Source organism: Mirounga leonina, unplaced genomic scaffold, assembly GCF_011800145.1.
Source record: "Mirounga leonina isolate KUSES-001 unplaced genomic scaffold, KU_Mleo_1.0 Mir_173, whole genome shotgun sequence".
NCBI lineage: Eukaryota > Metazoa > Chordata > Mammalia > Carnivora > Phocidae > Mirounga > Mirounga leonina.
The window spans coordinates 32,108,673-32,128,791 of record NW_023270447.1 but is presented as its reverse complement, the minus strand read 5'-3'; the positions used below and the strand labels follow the sequence as shown (position 1 = coordinate 32,128,791).

General features: G+C 35.3%; 1 protein-coding gene across 1 annotated transcript in view; it reads left to right on the top strand.

The window, feature by feature from the left end:
* Positions 1-20,119, top strand: part of MSH4 (mutS homolog 4) — a 92,386-nt gene that overhangs the window by 58,042 nt on the left and 14,225 nt on the right. The window contains exons 10-17 of the mRNA XM_035018246.1: positions 1,719-1,783; positions 2,435-2,604; positions 4,903-5,039; positions 6,023-6,126; positions 7,482-7,606; positions 9,476-9,676; positions 17,604-17,722; positions 19,064-19,192. Coding sequence (XP_034874137.1) covers positions 1,719-1,783; positions 2,435-2,604; positions 4,903-5,039; positions 6,023-6,126; positions 7,482-7,606; positions 9,476-9,676; positions 17,604-17,722; positions 19,064-19,192 — 1,050 coding nt within the window. The remainder of the gene's footprint in view (positions 1-1,718; positions 1,784-2,434; positions 2,605-4,902; positions 5,040-6,022; positions 6,127-7,481; positions 7,607-9,475; positions 9,677-17,603; positions 17,723-19,063; positions 19,193-20,119) is intronic.

The following is a 20,119-nucleotide window of genomic DNA, read 5'->3' as shown; positions in this document are numbered from 1 at the left end:
AACTTCTTGCTAGACACGTCTCCAAAGGCAAGGAAAACAAAGGCAAAAATGAACTATTAGGACTTCATCAAGGTAAAAAGCTTTTGCACAGCAAAGGAAACAGTCAACAGAACCAAAAGACAGCCTTCAAAATGGGAGAAGATATTTGCAAATGACATATCAGATAAAGCGCTTGTATCCAAGATCTATAAAGAACTTGTCAAATTCAACACCCAAAACCCAAATAATCCAGTCAAGAAATAGGCAGAAGACATGAACAGACATCTCCAAAGAAGACATACAAATGGTCAATAGACACATGAAAAAATGTTCCACATCACTTGGCATCAGGGAAATACAAATCAAAACCTCAATAAGATACCACCTCACACCAGTCAGAATGGCTAAAATTAACAAGCCAAGAGACGACAGATGTTGGCGAGAATGCAGAGAAAGGGGAATTCTCTTACACTGTTGGTGGGAATGCAAGCTGGTACAGCCACTCTGGAAAACAATATGGAGGTTCCTCAAGATGTTAAAAATAGAGCTACCCTATGACCCAGCAATTGTATCACTAGGTATTTTTCCAAAGAATACAAACTTAGTGATTCAAAGGGACCCATGCACCTGATGTTTATAGCAGCAATGTCCACAATAGCCAAACTATGGAAAGAGCTCAGATGTCCATTGACAGATAAATGGATAAAGAAGAGGTGGTGTGTACACACACACACACACACACACACAAATACACTCACACACGCACACACACACACACAGGAATATTACTCAGCCATCAAAAAGAATGAAATCTTGCCATTTGCAACCATGTGGGTGGAATTAGAGGGTATTACACTAAGTGAAATAAGTCAGTCAGAGAAGGACAAATATCATATAATTTCACTCATATGTGGAATTTAAGAAACAAAACAGATGAACATAGAGGAAGGGAAGGAAAAATAGAATAAGATGAAAAAGGAGAGTGAAGCAAACCATAAGAGACTCTTAACTATAGGAAACAAACCAAGGGTTACTGGAGGGGAGGTGTGTTGGGGGGAAGGAATAATTGGGTGATAGGCATTAAGGAGGGCACTTGATGTAATGAGCACTGGGTGTTATATGCTACTGATGAATCACTAAACTCTGCCTCTGAAACTAATAATACACTGTATATTAATTAATTGATTTTAAATAAATGAAAAAAGTTTAAGTTAAAAAAAGTTAGGTAAACTGTGTTTTCCTCTTGTTTCTATTTATTGAAATAGTGACCACTCATAGTTTCCATTAAGCAAAATTAAACCTCTATTTTTGCATATAAGAATGGAGAAATTGCTCTATTTATAAATATGCAAAGCACTTTCTTAGTTTAATGCATATTTAAAACCCAAATTTTGGAATTATATGTAGAGTACTCTAAATGTACAATGATAGCTATTTAAGTACCTACCTCTAATAAGTAGTTGAATGCTAACAATTATTTGAGAGACAAGAAAAATTAAAGTCATAATAGTAAAGCAGTGGATGTCCTTTATTAGCCAGGTGCTCTTTATCTGGAAAATGGGAAAGGTACCATCTGTCCTCACCTATATACCTAAAATATCTTTTATGAGTATACAAATGAGAAGATGAAGCAAGAAAACCCTTGGTAAACTGTAAAGTATTAAACAAATGTAAAATGCTATATTTGAATAGTGTTATAATTTATTATTTTTAACTAACTTTATTTTATTTTTTAACAGATTGCTTTGAGGAACTGTAGCACACCTTTATTAAGAGCTTACTGTGGTTCATTGGAAGATAAGAGGTCTTTGTCACTCAACTGTGAATAAAATAACCCTGCTAATTATTCCTTTCTTCCTGATCATAAATGATTTTAAGTACTCTTAACAGTAATCAATAGAACAATTACTTGAACTCTGGTTAACAACGTTTAAACTATTCATCAAAGTCCTAATTATACATCTTACAAATACCCATAAATAGGGTAACAGCACATTGAGTTTTTGTGTTAATAGGCAATTAGAATAGTATTAAAAATTGAAATCATACACAATTTTAATATTTCTTTTTTTAGCCATTCCCTATGGAAAGACTTGCAAATATAAAAGTACATATTTCTCTTTTGTGAATCATAAAGGGCCTAAAGTAACCAAAAAATAGTAGGTATAAATATTGAATAAGAGATCTAAATACAGTTTAATTTTAATATTGTTTTTAGCAATGGCACCTTGATTTTTAACCAAGAAGACTTGTGATGCTTAAGAACTGTTAGTTTATTGATTCAGGATTCACATCTTTTGTAAGCCACAAATTGAGGTTAATAATAAAACAGAATTACAAATAAAATACAGAACAGAATAAAACAGAAGGTTATGAAAATAGGTGTTACCAGACTGTGACTCAGATTACAAATTAAAATAATTGTTGACTTATTGCCTATAATGTTCTTTTTTAGGTTTGGAATCATACTTGAAAAGATTAAAACCATAATTAATGATGATGCAAGATACATGAAAGGATGCCTGAACATGAGGACTCAGAAGTGCTATGCAGTGAGATCCAACATAAATGAATTTCTTGACATAGCTAGAAGAACATATACAGAGATTGTAGATGACATAGCGGGTAATTTAATTACTTCAGTGTATTTTTCTGTTTTTTGTTTTAAATTAAAACTTTTTATTTGTTTATTTATTAAAAGATTTTATTTATTTATTTGACAGAGAGAGACACAGTGAGAGAGGGAACACAAACAGGGGGAGAGGGAGAGGAGAAGCAGGCTTCCCACTGAGCAGGGAGCCCGATGTGGGGCTCGATCCTAGGACCCTGGGATCGAGGCCTGAGCCGAAGGCAGACGCTTAATGACTGAGCCACCCAGGTGCCCCCAAATTAAACCTTTTTAGAACATGTGCTTTTCTGCTGGTGATAACTAGCCATACATATTTTTAATTAAATTTTTGTTACCAAAAGAGATAAGGTTAACACATACTGTCATTTAAAATAGATTAAATATCAAAAACTAATGATGTAATAATGTATGGTAATTAACATAATAAAAATATATTAAAATATGATTTTAAAAATAAGTATCTCTAAATGTTATAATGTGTCTATTTTTTTCTCCCAACTTAAATATAGAGTTTCTTCAAACTTAGAGTTACCTGAAGATTCGGAGATGTTTGTTTACCTTTATATAATATTGTATATAAATTAGATGAAAAATGCAGGTATCAGTACTAAGTGATTTCAGAGGAAGAAATATGTTTGTCTAGAGGAGGTAGCATTTGAGCAAGTACAGTAATTGATTTAACAAATTTATGGAGTTTCTTGTAAATATAGACACTGTTTTGGGTAATATATATATGTGAACAAGACAAAGTCCCTGTCCTCATGGAGCTTATGTTATAGTAGGGAAGACAGACAAAAAAGAAATGCGTGTGTGTGTGTTTATAGGTATAGAGAGGTAGATAGATGTATATATCGATCACATAGATCATATAATATCACATGGGTATAAGATATATGATGAAAAATATAGCAGGTTATAGGGGTCAGAGAGTGACTGGGTGTGGAAGCATAGAGGATGGGGATGTTTTTAGTAGATAGAATAGCCTAGAAAGGAATTCCACATACTGGCAGTGGTACAAACTGAAGCACAAAGGCTAAGGAAACCTCAGTGGGTGAGGAAGGAAATTGGTTAGGGTAGAATAGGGCATTCCCTGACAGAACTTGTAAGAGGTAAGATTGGAAATGTAGACTAGGGACCAGAATTTAGTCTTTGAAGGCTGGGAGTTTGGATTTTTTTTCCCTAAGAGAATGCAGAGGCACTGAGATATTTTTCTGTGTGGAGTGAAATTGATCAAGAACATTGGTTGAATGAATTTGAGTAGAGCAATGGAGACAAGGAAACCATTTTAAACTATTACAAGTTAAAGCATTTGAGTGATAGCAATGTATATGAGAAGAGAGAAAGCAAAGGTTGAAGGAAGAAATGATGAGTTAATAATAGAGTAGTTATGGCCATGGTAAAGGGAAACGTAGCTATTGGTGCTAATTGAAATTTCTAGTCTGAGAGTGGTGGTATCACTGAGAAGCAGGAAAATTGTTGGGAGGAACTATTTTGAGGAATAAAGATGTTAATTTTCACAAGTAATGTTCAAAGCATTAATGATCATCAAGTTAAAAATAAAAATTTAGAACTCTGTGGTAAGTTTGAAGTTGATAGGAAAATTTGAATTTTTTAGGTATTTGTTGTATGCCCATTTTCTTTTTGGAATATTTTGTTTTGCAAAATATATGTCTTGTAGAGAGAATTTCTTATTCTGAACTAATGATTATAATAATTTTTATGATTTCAAAAAAGTTGAATGAATAACAAAGGAAAACTAATATTCTAATAGAGCATAAAATAGTCTTAATTTAGTTTAATTTTTACAGTTTTTTTAACTTTCAAACTACCTATCAAAGTGACTATCCTTGTACTACCAATTTTTTTTTTTTAAAGATTTTATTTATCTATTTGACAGAGATAGACACAGCAAGAGAGGGAACACAAGCAGGGGGAGTGGGAGAAGGAGAAGCAGGCTTCCTGCGGAGCAGGGAACCTAATCTGATGCAGGGCTTGATTCCAGCGGGGATTGATTCCAGCAGGGCTTGATCCCAGGACCCTGGGATCATGACCTGAGCCCAAGGCAGAAGCTTAAAGACTGAGCCACCCAGATGCCCCTACCAGTTCTTTTCTTAAAAGGATACTTGACCATCATATGTGTTAGACATTAAAAATCTTTACAGTTTAAAAGAGTAGAAAGACCTTCCTATTTATATATAAAATAACAACAACAAAAAAACTGTGATTTTTTTTTAAACAGAAAGAGTAATTTTCTCATTAAAATTATTTTTGTTTTTCTTATTTCTGGTCGCTAGGAATGATATCGCAGCTCGCAGAAAAATACAGTCTTCCTTTAAGGACAAGTTTTAGCTCTGCTCGAGGATTTTTCATCCAGATGACTACTGATTGTACAGCCTTACCCAATAATCAACTTCCTTCAGAATTTATTAAGGTTCATTTTAGAGTTCTGGTTCAGAAATTATTATTTCTGAATTACATTTTACATTTTTTCAGACATTCCTTGAATTTTACATGCCAAATTTCTGAATGTTCTGTATATTGCTTTCCTACTCCTGTCAACCTACCTAACAGTTATAATAATCTAAGAGTGAGGTAGAATTTTGGAGAAACGCCAAACAGTGCATCCCATTGTTCTGGAAGCTTGGTATGTGTAAAAAAAAAAAAAAAGGAAATGAAAAAAAAAAGTCCAAAAGGTATTTTTGATCCAAGGAATTTGGAAAATACTGTACCATCTCCTGTTTTAGGTAGTTCTCTATGTACATTTGCCTATTAAAGGTTTAAAAATCCTGAAATAAAGAAATCTGTTAACTTTTTAAAATCCAATGTTGCCAAACCTTGGACCAGGGAAATGTTTTTTCCTAAATACATATTAACATTTCCATGATATACCAGTTTGGGAAAGTCTAACCCAATCTAATTTTGCTTTCTCTGCTTTCAGTGGGTAGCTTTCAACAACAACAAAAAAACACATTTAACTTTTAGGGTTTTTAAATACACACTGTAATCCGAGGTGATGGGGGATGGAAAAAGAAAAGAATCGGTTGAGACACAGTAATGGGATTAGAAATTGAGTGAGGTTCAGATATGGGACAAGGGCTAAGATGGGTCAGAAATTACTGATATCTGTCATGCATATTACTGGGTAATAAGATGTACTGTCTGACATTTCTACAGAGCTATTTTAAGACCTGTTCAAAATAGTTGTGCCAGAATACTGTAGGTTAACTTTAAGTGCTTTAATTTTAGAAGTGATCTTTTCTTTTTTGCAGACATTATTTGAGACTTTATTTGTGATGCTTTATCTCCAAAATTAATTAACCTAAATATCTATGCTGTTTAAAATCTTTATGTTTGATTTTATAGGAGTATACACCCATCTTGACATTTTGTTAATTTTGTTTAATTTCCTAACAGATATCTAAAGTGAAAAGTTCGTACACCTTTACATCAGCAGACTTAATTAAAATGAATGAAAGATGTCAAGAATCTTTGAGAGAAATCTATCACATGACTTATATGTAAGCACGTTTGAAATTTTGAATATTAAATTGGTTCAATTTGAAGCATTATAATAAATTTCATTAACTGGCTTTTTGTCTGATTGCAGAAAATTATAAAATTATGAATGTTAGCAAAGAAAGAACATTTCATGGAAGAACAATGAAAACTTTTAAAGTCTGTCATTGTGATTGGAATTGCTCAGCCTCACAGAAGATTCAGGGCAAATCTAATTACAAAAACAAAAACAGAAACAAAAACAAAAAAACATCATTATACCTGATACTTCTGTAGTATGCATTCCACCATGATGTAGAATTTGGCACATCTTGGGCTTCATTCAGTTTATTCTTTTCTTATGGTATGTAAGCCCTCAACTTCTCATGGCATATATTTATTGTAATGATATGCTCATATATCATTATGTGTGTATGTGATATGTGTATGTCATATCACATATATATATATGAGCATATCATTACAATAATGCAAGTCTTTTGCTGGTCATGAAACAGTAGCAGTACAGCTGGAAATAAGAAATAGATCATTCACGGGCGGGGTGAGGGGGGCCCGGCAAAAAAAAAAAAATCATTCATAATCGATGAGCTAAGATGATAAAGACAAATGTTGGACTTTCAAAACAATTTCAGGGCATAGACCACAGAGATTATGAGATATAATAGGTTTGGGGAACATATTTCTCCTCATAAGGGAAAAAACCAAGACCTTGAGCTAGGATCAAGAGTCAGGTGCTTAACCAGCTGAGCCACCCAGGCACCCCTTAAGATTTTATTTTTAAGTAATCTCTATACCCAATGTGGGGCATGAACTCACAACCCAGAGACCAAGAGTCACATGTTCTACCAACTGAGCCAGCCAGGTGCTCCAAGGAAAACCTTTTTTATTATGTCACAGTGTAATACCTCTGCTATGTAAAAAGCTTCAATAATTATGTTGTTAAGGTGTGTGTGTGAAAGAAAGAACATACTAACTTTTGTGTTGAATTTAACATTTGCAAAAAACACAAAATTATTAGCAGATGGGATCTATTGAAGCATAGTGAGGTCTTGTTTGACCTATAAAAATAATTTTATTAATGAAAATTAATTTTATTAGTATTTAATAACAACAATCATTTCAAAAACATGGTGTTAACATACCAGAAGATGCGTTCTTGCTACAAGTTCCTTGAACTCAAAGAACTTCAATTTCCTAATCTTTAAAATGAGGCAAAAGAACAATAGACTTTACCTGTAGAATACAACTGAACTGTGAATGTTATTTTACCTTAGGCAATGAATTTGATATTATTTTACAATTATATTGTATGTCCCTCTTTAAAAGCATTACCTGACTTCCAAACATGTGCTTTCAGGATAGTGTGCAAACTGCTTAGTGAGATTTATGAACATATTCATTGCTTATATAAACTATCTGACACTGTCTCAATGCTGGATATGCTCCTGTCATTTGCTCATGCCTGCACTCTTTCTGACTATGGTAAGTTACTTTCTTTGGAATAAATATGTTGCATACTGAAATTTGTCTTCCATCCAAGCAATTTTATATAACAATTATGAATGTTTTATATTTTTTTACCTGAAATATGGTCTCTTGCCTATGGTCTTAGACTAAGACTTAAAATAGAAAAAGTAAAATTACTCTTAAAATTTGTTTTAAAAGTCAGAAAATTGTTTACTGAGAAATTGACAAATGAGAAAGAAAATACTGCCAAGAAACTTTAAAGATTCCCCAAATAGGAAAGACTGAAAAGCTTCCTCCTTGGTGGAAAAGACAATGATCCAAATTGATAGAGTTCAAATCTGAAGACTCATTCGAAACAGTGTGACAGAAACAGATGAGAGAAATGAAATCTCCAAAGTGAACATTTTCTAAACTAGCTCCTTAGGTATAAACACTTCAAAATCAGGGATTATATCATATATTTTTGTATCACAAGTCTTTTGTAACCCAAGGTCTTGAATATAAATATTAAGTAATTTTCTAATATTAAGTGAAGTGAATACTTCAGATTAATCCCTTGAAATTTCTTATCTAACTTATCAGTAATAACCACACTCTCATACACAAATTTATGGAACTAGTATGTGATAATTAAGTTTGAATAATTGTGGACTTAATATCATTAATAACATTGAAATTTCTAGTTAAAATCACTAGAATTTCCCAAATACTATGTAAATTTATTTTTTTGATGCGAAATAAGTATTTTATGAAGATTTTTTTTCTTATTTTTATATTTCTTATGGAAACGTTAACTCTTTCAATTGGTATTTTATAAGCCAAAAGTTTTCAATCTTTTAGATCTCCTCTGGGGTCAAAACCATACCTTAGGGATCAACTATTTTAATAGTTTTCTTAGCTATTAAGATATTTGATGTTGCTCCATTTTAATTTGAGAGAGATCATCCTGAAACTCCAAACCTATAAATAATGACTTTTGGTGTTAAAAATACTTTGAAAGTAGTTTAAAAATTATTTTCTAACCAACCTCTCTTTTATAATGAATGCTTTTGAATGCGTTTACTCTGGAGGCATGTAGGAGTTTAGTGTTTACTTGTCCCATGCCCTGTCTTCCTCCCTTTACCTTGGAAGGTATTCATAGAGACCTGATCATTATTTGTTTCTATAAATTAACAATATATTTTGTGTCTGTTTTGTCTATCATCTGGGTATTCTTTTTAGACAAAATTTCTGTAAGTTCCTGGACATAAAATTGTATTTGGTTCTACTTTATATACATATGTCACTTGAAAAGCTAAGTATGCCAAATTTAAAATAAAGCTTAAGGTGGGAATTAAGTAGATGTACAATTTGTAGTACTGGTAATTAATTGTTATTTTAAAAGTATTATCGGGGTGCCTGGGTGGCTCAGTTGTTAAGCGTCCAACTCTTGATTTTGGCTCAGACCATAATCTTAGGGTCATGAGATTGAGCCCCATGTTGGGCTCCACAGTCAGTGGGGAGTCTGCTTGAGATTCTCTCTCCCTCTCCCCCTCCCCCCACCTCACACTCTTTTTCTTTATCTCAAAAAAAAAAAAGTATTATCAATGGCTAGTTGACTCTTTTTAATCTGTATAAATCTGAAAATGTTACAAACTGTTTTGGAGCTCAGGACAATGACAAAGAATTAAATCCTAGGGTTCCCTGGAAGTGAATAAAAGTTGTGATGGTGATTAGAATGCATCAGTTACAATCTAGAGGGATTTTGGTAGGGATTTAAGATAAAATAATACCTTAATACTTTGTCCCAAATTGACCCTAGTAAAATCACACATATGTACCACACAGACCATTAAACATAAATATATTAATCTTACAAAACCTTTCTTTCTTTCTTTTTTTTAGTTCGGCCAGAATTTACTGATACTTTAGCAATCAAACAGGGATGGCATCCCATTCTTGAAAAAATATCTGTGGAAAAACCTATTGCCAACAATACCTATATTACAGAAGGAAGTAATTTTTTGATCATAACTGGACCTAATATGAGTGGGAAATCCACGTATTTAAAACAGATTGCTCTTTGTCAGATTATGGCCCAGATTGGTAAGTTATGGCTTTATTTCATACATAATGATTCTTCTGCCCCCATTTAAAATGTTTTGTGCCTAATATTTTAGATCCAGGTGCCTAATTTACCCAAAAGAATTTGGAGTATGTTTTCTTACCTAAAAATATAATAGTGTCTATTATGTAGACCATAACTTTTACTATTTGGTATTGATTAAGCTCCATCCAATTTGGATTGCATTGTACTAAAAATTTTGTACGATGTAACAGAAGTAAAAACTACCTTACTATAACTATTAATGTTGTATCAATTATTACTAAACTGAATCATATTATTTCTGATTCAAAAACAAACTTTGTTGTGAGAAAAAGTAAAGTAAGTAGGATAAGCTGCTGCCTTTAGTAACTCATGTAAGATTTTTCCCAAATTATAACATTGGGGAAAGAAACATCTTTTACTTAATTTAAGAGTTACCAGTAACTCGGACACAGCACTTGATACAGTAACACATTATGTGTGCATACATACACATATAAATGGCCGTCATTGGCTCAACAATGTCATGTATTTCTCAGTGTAGAGGCACAACTTAGCTCTGACAACTAGGTTTCCTTGAGGACTCTATGAATCAGAAATGAGATGATTTGTCCTAATACAGTGGTTCTCAACCAGGGATGATTTTGGTCCCTCCGCCAATGCACTCCTGGCCCCCAAATTTGACAATATCTGGAGACATTTTTGGTTGTCACAACTGAAGGGAGTGTAGAGTCCAGAGATGTTGCTGAACATCCTACAATGCACAAGACATTCTTCCCTCCCCCTGACACATGTAAGAAAGATTATCCAGCCCAAGACGTTAGTGTGGTGGTTGAGAAACCCTGGCCTAATGTAATAAATTGTAAGGGGAATACAGCAATAATAATATTGATGATACAATACAGATTTATCCTTACTACTGGGAAAGAAAATCAGAGGTGAATAGTGAAGAGTAAATATTTTATTGGGTTTATAGTTGTATTGGAATGAAAAGGACTATCTTAGCTAATTTCCCTCCTTTTATAAAGTGATTCATATGTGATAATAATCTTATTTCTATTTGAATAGCTATGAGGAGCTCTGTCCTTTAAAAAAAACAGGCTATGCAATTGGACATCTGTAATTGTTAGAGCATTCATTATACTGACTTGAAATCTGATTTTCTATAACTTCTACTCATTAGTCCTAATTCTTATCTTATATTAATCTCTTTTGATGATAGCCCCTCAAATATTGAAGAAAATTATTCTACTTTTCATCACTTATTTTAAACCTCTAAAATACCTAAAAGTATATACAGTATCTCATATAATTTGATCATAAAGGAAACAGTCAAATTTGAAAGGCATGGAAATTAAGAACATAGGCTAGACCTAGCTTGTCTAGTTACTAGCTCTGTGATCTAAGGCAAATCACTTAACTTCCTTGGTTTTCTTATCTGTAAATGAAAATTCTAATAGTACCTAATTCTAAGAATTGTTGTAAAGATTAAGTGAGAATAATGTATGTAAAATACTATGGATGTAGGGAAAGGTATGAGAAAGAAAGAGACTTTCCAGGCAGAGGTAAGAACATATTCTAAAGCAAAAAAACAAAAAAACAAAAACCAGTATGATGTGCCCAAGGAAGGACAAGAAGTCCAGATTCCTTTGTAGAGCAAACAGTACTGTGAGGAGTGTAGGATATAAAGCCAGAGACTGGGCAAGAGCCAGATCATGAACGGTCTTATGTACTTCACTGAAGAGATTAAACTTCATCCAGAAATCTGTAGGGAGCTATTGAAATTTAAGTAAGAGAATCACATGATGTGTGATGTGAAAGGATTTGCTTTTCACATAGATCATTCTGGCTGATGTATTGTCAGAGGAGAGCCAGACCAGAAGCAAGTATCAGTGGGGAGCTTCTGTAGTAATTTTTAGACTTAAGGATGTTGGAGAGCCCTTGTGGTGGAGGTAAATACAAATGGGCTAAGGAGAAAGTATGAACATATACCATGTATGCTATATCCTCTCCTTGGTACTTTCACATTTATTTTCCCATTTAATCCTTTCAGAAATCCTGTGAGAAAGTTGTATTTAAGAGATCTGCTTTTGAGGTGCAATCATTATAATTACTATTGTTTTTTTTTTTTTAATTTTATTGTTATGTTAGTCACCATACAATACATCATTAGTTTTTGATGTAGTGTTCCACGATCTATTGTTTTCGTATAACACCCAGTGCTCCATGCAGTACGTGCCCTCCTTAATACCCATCACCGGGCTAACCAGTCCCCCCCACCCTAAAACCCTGTTTGTTTCTCAGGTCCATAGTCTCTCATGGTTCATCTCTCCCTCCAATTCCCCCCGCCCATTTTTCCCTTCCTTCTCTTAATGTCCTCCATGTTATTCCTTATGTTCCACAAATAAGTGAAACCATATGATAATTGACTTTCTCTGCTTGACTTCTTTCACTTAGCATAATCTCCTCCAGTTCAATCCATGTTGATGTGAAAGTTGGGTATTCATCCTTTCTGATGGCTGAGTAATATTCCATTATATATATGGACAACATCTTCTTTATTCATTCATCTGTTGAAGGGCATCTCGGCTCTTTCCACTGTTTGGCTATTGCGGACATTGCTGCTGTGAACATTGGGGTGCATATGGCCCTTCTTTTCACTACATGTGTCTTTGGGATAAATGCCCAGTAGTGCAATTGCTGGGTCATAGGGTAGCTCTATTTTTAAATTTTTGAGGAACCTCCACACTGTTTTCCAAAGTGGCTGTACCAACTTGCATTCCCACCAACAGTGTAAGAGGGTTCCCCTTTCTCCACAACCTCTCCAACATTTGTTGTTTCTTTCCCTGTCCATTTTTGCCATTCTAACTGGTGTAAGGTGGTATCTCAGTGTGCTTTTGATTTGGATTTCCCTGATGGCTAATGATGATGAACATTTTTTCATGTGTCTGTTAGCCATTTGTATGTCTTCTTCAGAGAAGTGTCTGTTCATCTCTTCTGCCCACTTTTTGACTTGATTATTTGTTTTTTGGGTGTTGAGTTTGAGAAGTTCTTTATAGATTTTGGATACCAGCCCTTTATCTGTAGTGTCATTTGCAAATATCTTCTCCCATTCTGTAGGTTGCCTCTTTGTTTTGTTGACTGTTTCCTTTGCTGTGCAGAAGCTTTTTATCTTGATGAAGTCCCAAAAGTTCATTTTTGCTTTTGTTTCACTAGCTTTTGGAGATGTATCTTGAAAGAAGTAGCTGTGGCCGATGTCAAAGAGGTTACTGCCTATGTTCTCCTCTAGGATTTTGGTGGATTCCTGTCTCACATTGAGGTCTTTCATCCACTTTGAGTTTATCTTTGTGAACGGTGTTAGAGAATGGTCGAGTTTCATTCTTCTGCATGTGGCTGTCCAATTTTCCCAGCACCATTTATTGAAGAGACTGTCTTTTTTCCATTGCATGTTTTTTCCTGCTTTGTCGAAGATTATTTGACCATAGAGTTGAGGGTCCATATCTGGGTTCTCTATTCTGTTCCATTGGTCTCTATGTCTGTTTTTGTGCCAGTACTATGCTGTCTTGGTGATCACTGCTTTGTAATATAGCTTGAGATCAGGCAACGTGATGCCCCCAGCTTTGTTTTTCTTTTTCAACATCTCCTTGGCGATTCAGGGTCTTTTCTGATTCCATACAAATTTTAGGATTGTTTGTTCCAGCACTTTGAAAAATGTCATTGGAATTTTGATCGGGATGGTATTGAAGGTATAGACTGCTCTGGGTAGCATAGACATTTTAACAATGTTTATTCTTCCGATCCATGAGCATGGAATATTTTTCCATCTTTTTGTGTCTTCTTCAATTTCTTTCATGAGTGTTTTGTAGTTCCTAGAGTATAGATCCTTTACCTCTTTGGTTAGGTTTATTCCGAGGTATCTTATGGTTTTCGGTGCTATTGTAAATGCAATCGTTTCTCTAATTTCTCTTTCTACAGTTGCATTGTTAGTGTATAAGAAAGCAGTTGATTTCTGTGCATTGATTTTGTATCCTGCCACATTACTGAATTGCTGGATGAGTTCTAGTAACTTGGGGGTGGAGTCTTTTGGGTTTTCCACATAAAGTATCATGTCATCTGCGAAAAGAGAGAGTTTGACTTCTTCTTTGCCAATTTGAATACCTTTTATTTCTTTTTGTTGTCTGATTGCTGTTGTTAGGACTTCTAGTACTATGTTGAACAACAGTGGTGAGAGTGGGCACCCTTGGCGTGTTCCTGATCTTAAGGGAAAGGCTCTGAGCTTTTCCCCATTGAGGATGATATTCGCTGTGGGTTTTTCATAGATGGATTTTATGAACTTGAGGAATGTTCCCTCTATCCCTATACTCTGGAGAGTTTTAATCAGGAAAGGATGTTGTATTTTGTCAAATGCTTTTTCTGCATCAATTGAGAGGACCATATGGTTCTTCTCCCTCCTCTTATTAATGTGTTCTATCACACTGATTGATTTGCAAATGTTGAACCACCCTTGCATCCCAGGGATAAATCCCAATTGGTTGTGGTGGATGATCCTTTTAATGTATTGTTGGGTCCTATTAGCTAGGATTTTGTTGAGGATTTTGGAATCCATATTCATCAGGGATATCGGTCTGAAATTCTCCTTTTTGATGGGGTCTTTGCCTGGTTTGGGGATTAAGGCAAATGCTGGCCTCATAGAATAAGTCTGGAAGCTTTCCTTCTGTTTCTATTTTTTGAAACAGCTTCAGGAGAATAGGTATAATTTCTTCTTTGAATGTTTGGTAGAATTCCCCAGGGAATCCATCAGGCCCTGGACTCTTGTGTTTTGGGAGGTTTTTGATCACTGCTTCAATCTCGTTACTGGTTATTGGCCTATTCAGGTTGTTAATTTCTTCCTGTTTCAGTCTTGGCAGCTTATAGGTTTCCAGGAAGGCCTCCATTTCATCCAGATTGCTCAGTTTATTGGCATATGGTTGTTGATAATAATTTCTAATAATTGTTTCTATTTCCTTGGTGGTAGTCGTGATCTCCAGGTCTTTCATCCACTTTGAGTTTATCTTTGTGAACAGTGTTAGAGAATGGTCGAGTAAGGAATCTCTTCCCCCTAACTGCCCTTAAGATGGTTTCCTTGGTTCTAAGATTTGCAAGTTTTACTATTACATGCCGGGGTGTTGGCCTGTTTTCCTTGATTTCAGGAGGGGTCCTCTCTGCCTCTAGGACTCGAATGTTTGTTTCATTCCCCAGATTAGGGAAGTTCTCAGCTACGATTTGCTCAAATACATCTTCTAGCCCTCTCTCTCTCTCTACTCCCTCCAGGATTCCATTGGAATGCCTCATGGTGTCACTTATTTCCCTGATTCTATTTTCATGGATTGTGAGTTGTTTTTCCCTGGCTTCAATCTCGTTACTGGTTATTGGCCTATTCAGGTTGTCATTGATTTCCCTGGCCTCCTCTTTTCCCTTTTTATCTATTATACTGTCTTCCAGATCGCTTATTCTCTCTTCTGTCTCAGTTACCCTAGCTGTTAGATTATCTAGATTGGATTGGATCTCATTGATAGCATTTTTAAGTTCTGCCAGTTCACCTTTTATTTCTGCCCTTAGAGACTCTATGTTGCCATTAATTGATTTCTCCATTCTAGCTATTGTCTTCACAATTGCTAGCCTGAATTCCATCTCCGACATCTTGGTTATATCTGCATCCATTTGTAAATCTGCAGCATAAGTCATAATCTCTGAGTCTTTTCTGTTTTGGGGGCTCCTCCTCCTAGTCATTCTGTTGATGGGTGTTTGAGGGAATGTATAGAGTCGAAATTATTGACCAGAACCCAAGCAAGATGCAGCTGTTTTCTTGGGACCTTAGGGTTGCTGGCCTCTTGTTTTCCAAGCCTGTCTTCCGGGGCCTGCCGCGCTGTTACTCAGGCAACCCTGTTTGGGCAGAGTTGCCCTGCGCCCCTGTGGCGGGGGATGGGCTCAGTGGGAATCAGTCTTTGGGGCTTTTGTTCTCTGGCACCTTTCCCTGGTGGCTTTCCATGTCTCTTCCGCGGGTCAGAGCAGAAGAGACCGTTTCCAACCCTCTGCCTCAGAGCAGAGAGACTGCAGTCTGTTCTTCAGTGAGCTCTCCAGGCCACACTGTCTCCGTTTCTGTCTGTGCTGCTATAAACTGCAGCGTCCTGGGTTGTGCGCCCCTCCGCAGCGCTCCCAGTCCTGCCTCCAGGTCGGGGTTCGTCTCTGCCCTTTGTGCTTCTAAAACCGCCAGCCGCTCCCAATTCGCGACCTGCACGCGACTCCACTGCTTAGGGTCCTGTCCTGGGGACTGCATTTCGCGTGTGCGCGACTCCGCTGCTTGGGGTTTCCACCCCAGAGGTTGCAGTTCACCAGCGGGACCCCGGTGTACCGGGTTTCTGTCTCGGAGGTTGCAGTTCTCGTGCGCGCTACCGTCGCTCCGGGTTTCAGTCTGGGCGACTGCAGTTCGCGTGCGCGCGACCCCGCCGGTCTCCTCCTCCACCCCGGGGGCTGCCCTAAAGTCCTTCCCAACACTACCGGTCTGCGAGTCTGTGCCTATCCGCAATGCGCGAGGCTGTCACTCACCGGCGGTGTAGGTTCCCCACGTCCAGGCACCCTCCCGCTGCTGTTTATCCTCCGATATCTGCCCGCAGAATCATGGCTCTCCGCTTTGTACCTCACAACCAACCGCCTGCGATATTCTGTTTGTAGAGATCCAGATCTTCTTACATCTCAGGCTGGTTTCGTGGGTGCTCAGCGTGGTCTGGTAGATATCCAGCTCAATTCCGGGAACCAGTTGAAATAGGGTCCCCTACTCCTCCGCCATCTTTCCCCCTCCTCTATAATTACTATTGTTATTTATTTATTTATTTTTGTTTCAGTTTTAATTCCAGTATAGATGACATACAGTGCTCTATAAGTTTCGGGTGTATAGTATAGTTATTCAACAATTCTATACACTGCTCAGAGCTCATCATGATAAGTGTAGTCTTAATCCCCTTAACCGATTTTACCCATCCCTTCACCCACCTCCCCTCTGGCAACCACCAGTTTATTCTCTATAGTTAAAAGTCTGTTTCTTGGTTTGTCTCTCTGTCTCTATTGTTATTATTGTTACTTTTATTTTTATTAGTATTATCCTGACTTTTGCCTTCTTTTCCTGCTAGTCCTTTTTCCTTAGAGATTGATGCTATTCTTCATCCTTATCTTGGTTTTAAATCCTGGAATAATCAGGAGTTTGTTTCTTGACTCCCTTTATTTCACCATTTTGTTCTATATGCTTGATACTTTTCCCATTCAACTATTTGTATATTTTTATCCTCTTATGATTTTAGAATGCCTTTTATGTCCCATTCCGTATAGAGGTAGTTGCATTAATCAGATTGATTTGCTTTCAAAAGGTGAATATTTTAGATTATTTAGCATGATAACTTCTCAGGCAGAAAAAGTCTCAGGTATGAAAACTCACCTTTAAAAAAAATTAAATGTCTTGCTTTCATTCTAATTCTGGGTATTTCTATACATTTCTAATAACAGATATTTCCTAATACATTTTTCTGTAACACCTTTATCAACTTGAGCTTCATAAGCATTTACTCCAAATTTTCCTATTTTGAATTTTTTTATATAACTATATTATTTAACATTTTTGTGAAGTTTATAATAAATCTTTCTAATGTACTTGAATTTATGCTGTCTTCTATTTATATGTGAGAAAGATGAGACTGGGAGAGTCTAATTGCTGCCCAAGGATATATGGTAAGTGACAGAGCTGGGGCCATGTTGTCTAACTGTATATCCAGTGATCTTTCCACTACATAATCCTTAGCTAGGTTAATAAATAATCTGAGTTGGTGAAAAGTGCAAAATATTAGTACTTATATTTTATAAAAGCATTTCAATTTACGTTTACTTTATATTTTACAGGATCATATGTTCCAGCAGAATATTCTTCCTTTAGAATTGCTGAACAGATATTTACAAGAATCAGTACTGACGATGATATTGAAACAAATTCATCAACATTCATGAAGGAAATGAAAGAGGTACCCAAACTAACCTTTCCTTATGTTAAACATATGTTAAATTTTTCCACTAGTGGTCAATTATTATGTACGAAAATATCCTTATTCTAAAACATGTAGATGTGCTTATATTCCTCTACAAGAGCCAGAGGGCAGTCAAAGACAGCTTCTAATTTCTGTCTTATGTGGAAATGGAAGAGAAGGTTTTATTGAAAAATACAGTTTTAAATAAAAAGCTAGTATTATTGAACAAAAAACATGCTTTCATGTTTTTTATGGGATATATAAAAGACTGTCAGAAAACAATGATCTGTTCAGGACCATTTTGTATCTATTGTTCTTATTAGGTTTGATTTTAAAATAATAGATCACTGTGTTAGAATGCTTTTAAAAATCATCCTCTCATGTGCCCCTTTAGAATTTTCACTTTCTCTAACAAAGTACGTGTCATCACCTTTTTCTGATCTGAGCAAATACCAAATAGACTTGAAGGGCTAAAGGTATTCAGTATAGCTCTTGAGGTATCTTCAGTAGGTAGGAATTAATGGATCACTGTAGATTTGGATAACTTTTTATAAATGGGGGAGAATAGTTATTATCTGTGCTACTGTATATGACTTTTACATAATTATTTAGTATGTATTGAGTATCTATGGGAGAATATAGCAATGTACTAGGTGCTCGAGGTGTATTTTTAAATGGTCCCAGCTCTCAAGAAGCTTAGTCCTATAGAAAGGTAAAAGGCCATAAAATTTACTATTGTGTCAGTACATAATGTGGGTGTAATTATAATTTTTGGGAAAGAGGCTAATACTCTTCAGTGGGGAAGGAGAATTTCTGTCAATTAAAGTCTTGGTCTTTGTTGCATGGATTTACATTTATTTGTTTAAATAGGAATCAGTGGACTTGGATACTTTTCCCTCATTTTTTTTCTATCTTTACTGGCTATTGAGATGTTAAAATAAACTTGAGAAATAGTTTTGAGTATTTTATGACAATTAATTAGTCATTTGTGGAGAAGAAAATGACCATCTTTTTGTATTATTTAAACATTTAATTCATTGCTTAGTTTTATTTCACTGTTTCTAAAACATTAATATTTTAGATAATGGTTATTTACTGTTTGTTGTCTCATACACATATGCATGTGTCTGTTTATATACATATCAGCTGTTCTACTGGAATTATTAGTCATGAGAATTTTTAGAAGAAAAGCAATGTGTTAGTTTCTACTCAGCTGGATAACTTTATAAAAATACATTTCGGATGAACTAATAAAGAGACTGGATTTTTCCTCATTTTTTAAAATGGTAGTGACAGCTGTTTGGTTACAATAAATAATATTAAAATTATATTTTTCAGATAGCTTACATTCTACATAATGCTAATAACAAATCACTCATACTAATTGATGAACTTGGCAGAGGTACTAATACAGAAGAAGGTATTGGCATTTGTTATGCTGTTTGTGAATATCTGCTGAGCTTAAAGGTATTCTCTATTCTTTTAAGTGTATTAATATTGAGTCCTTTTTTTTCTTAAAGATTTATTTATTTGAGAGAGAGAGGGCAAGAGAGAGCTCACACACTCGTGAGCGGAGGAGGGGCAGAGGGAAAGGGAGGAAGGAGAGAGAAATCTCCTGCAGACGCCCCGCTGAGCACAGAACTGATATATGGGGCTTGATCTCACAGCTGTGAGATCATGACCTTAGTGGAAACCAAAAGTCCAATGCTCAACTAACTGAGCCACCCAGGTGCCCCTTATGTATCCTTTGTATATTTATCATGATTGGATTTTACAGGCACCTACAAATAGCTCTTTAAACAATTTTAGGTAATAAAAGTGTACCATAGCATTTATATTTTTCTTAGTTCATTTCTGATAGAAACAGGAACAGCTAGTATGATAGTCATGATGTAGACAAGGAAAGAAGGAAATCAAGAAATACAAATATCAAAACTAGTCACTTGGCTTTAATTTAATCAAATTAAAAGGCAAAACATGAAAGCATTTCAATAATTGTCTCCATGGATAATAACATTGACTGTGATGTCACAACATGAAATGAAAAACTAGGCATCTGAGGTCACTTTATGGAAAATTATTTTACTTACCCAACTAAGATTTCATTCCTTTAAAGAAAACAGGTTTTCACAAATCAAGTAAAACAGGCTATGATTTTTGCTCTATTATTAAGCTAATTTGTAAAATATCTCTTTAGATGATCACTCAGAATATATACAGGTATGAAAAAACTTAAAAATATTTTTCCATATTTAAAGTACCTTGAAATATCCCTAAGATGATGTCCTTTACCTTAAATGACAGTCCATAATTTACTATAAAGAAAGAAAAATCTTATTTTTGAGGTAGGTATGTGATAAAAGTAATGTTAAGAGATAACATTAGTCTTTGTAA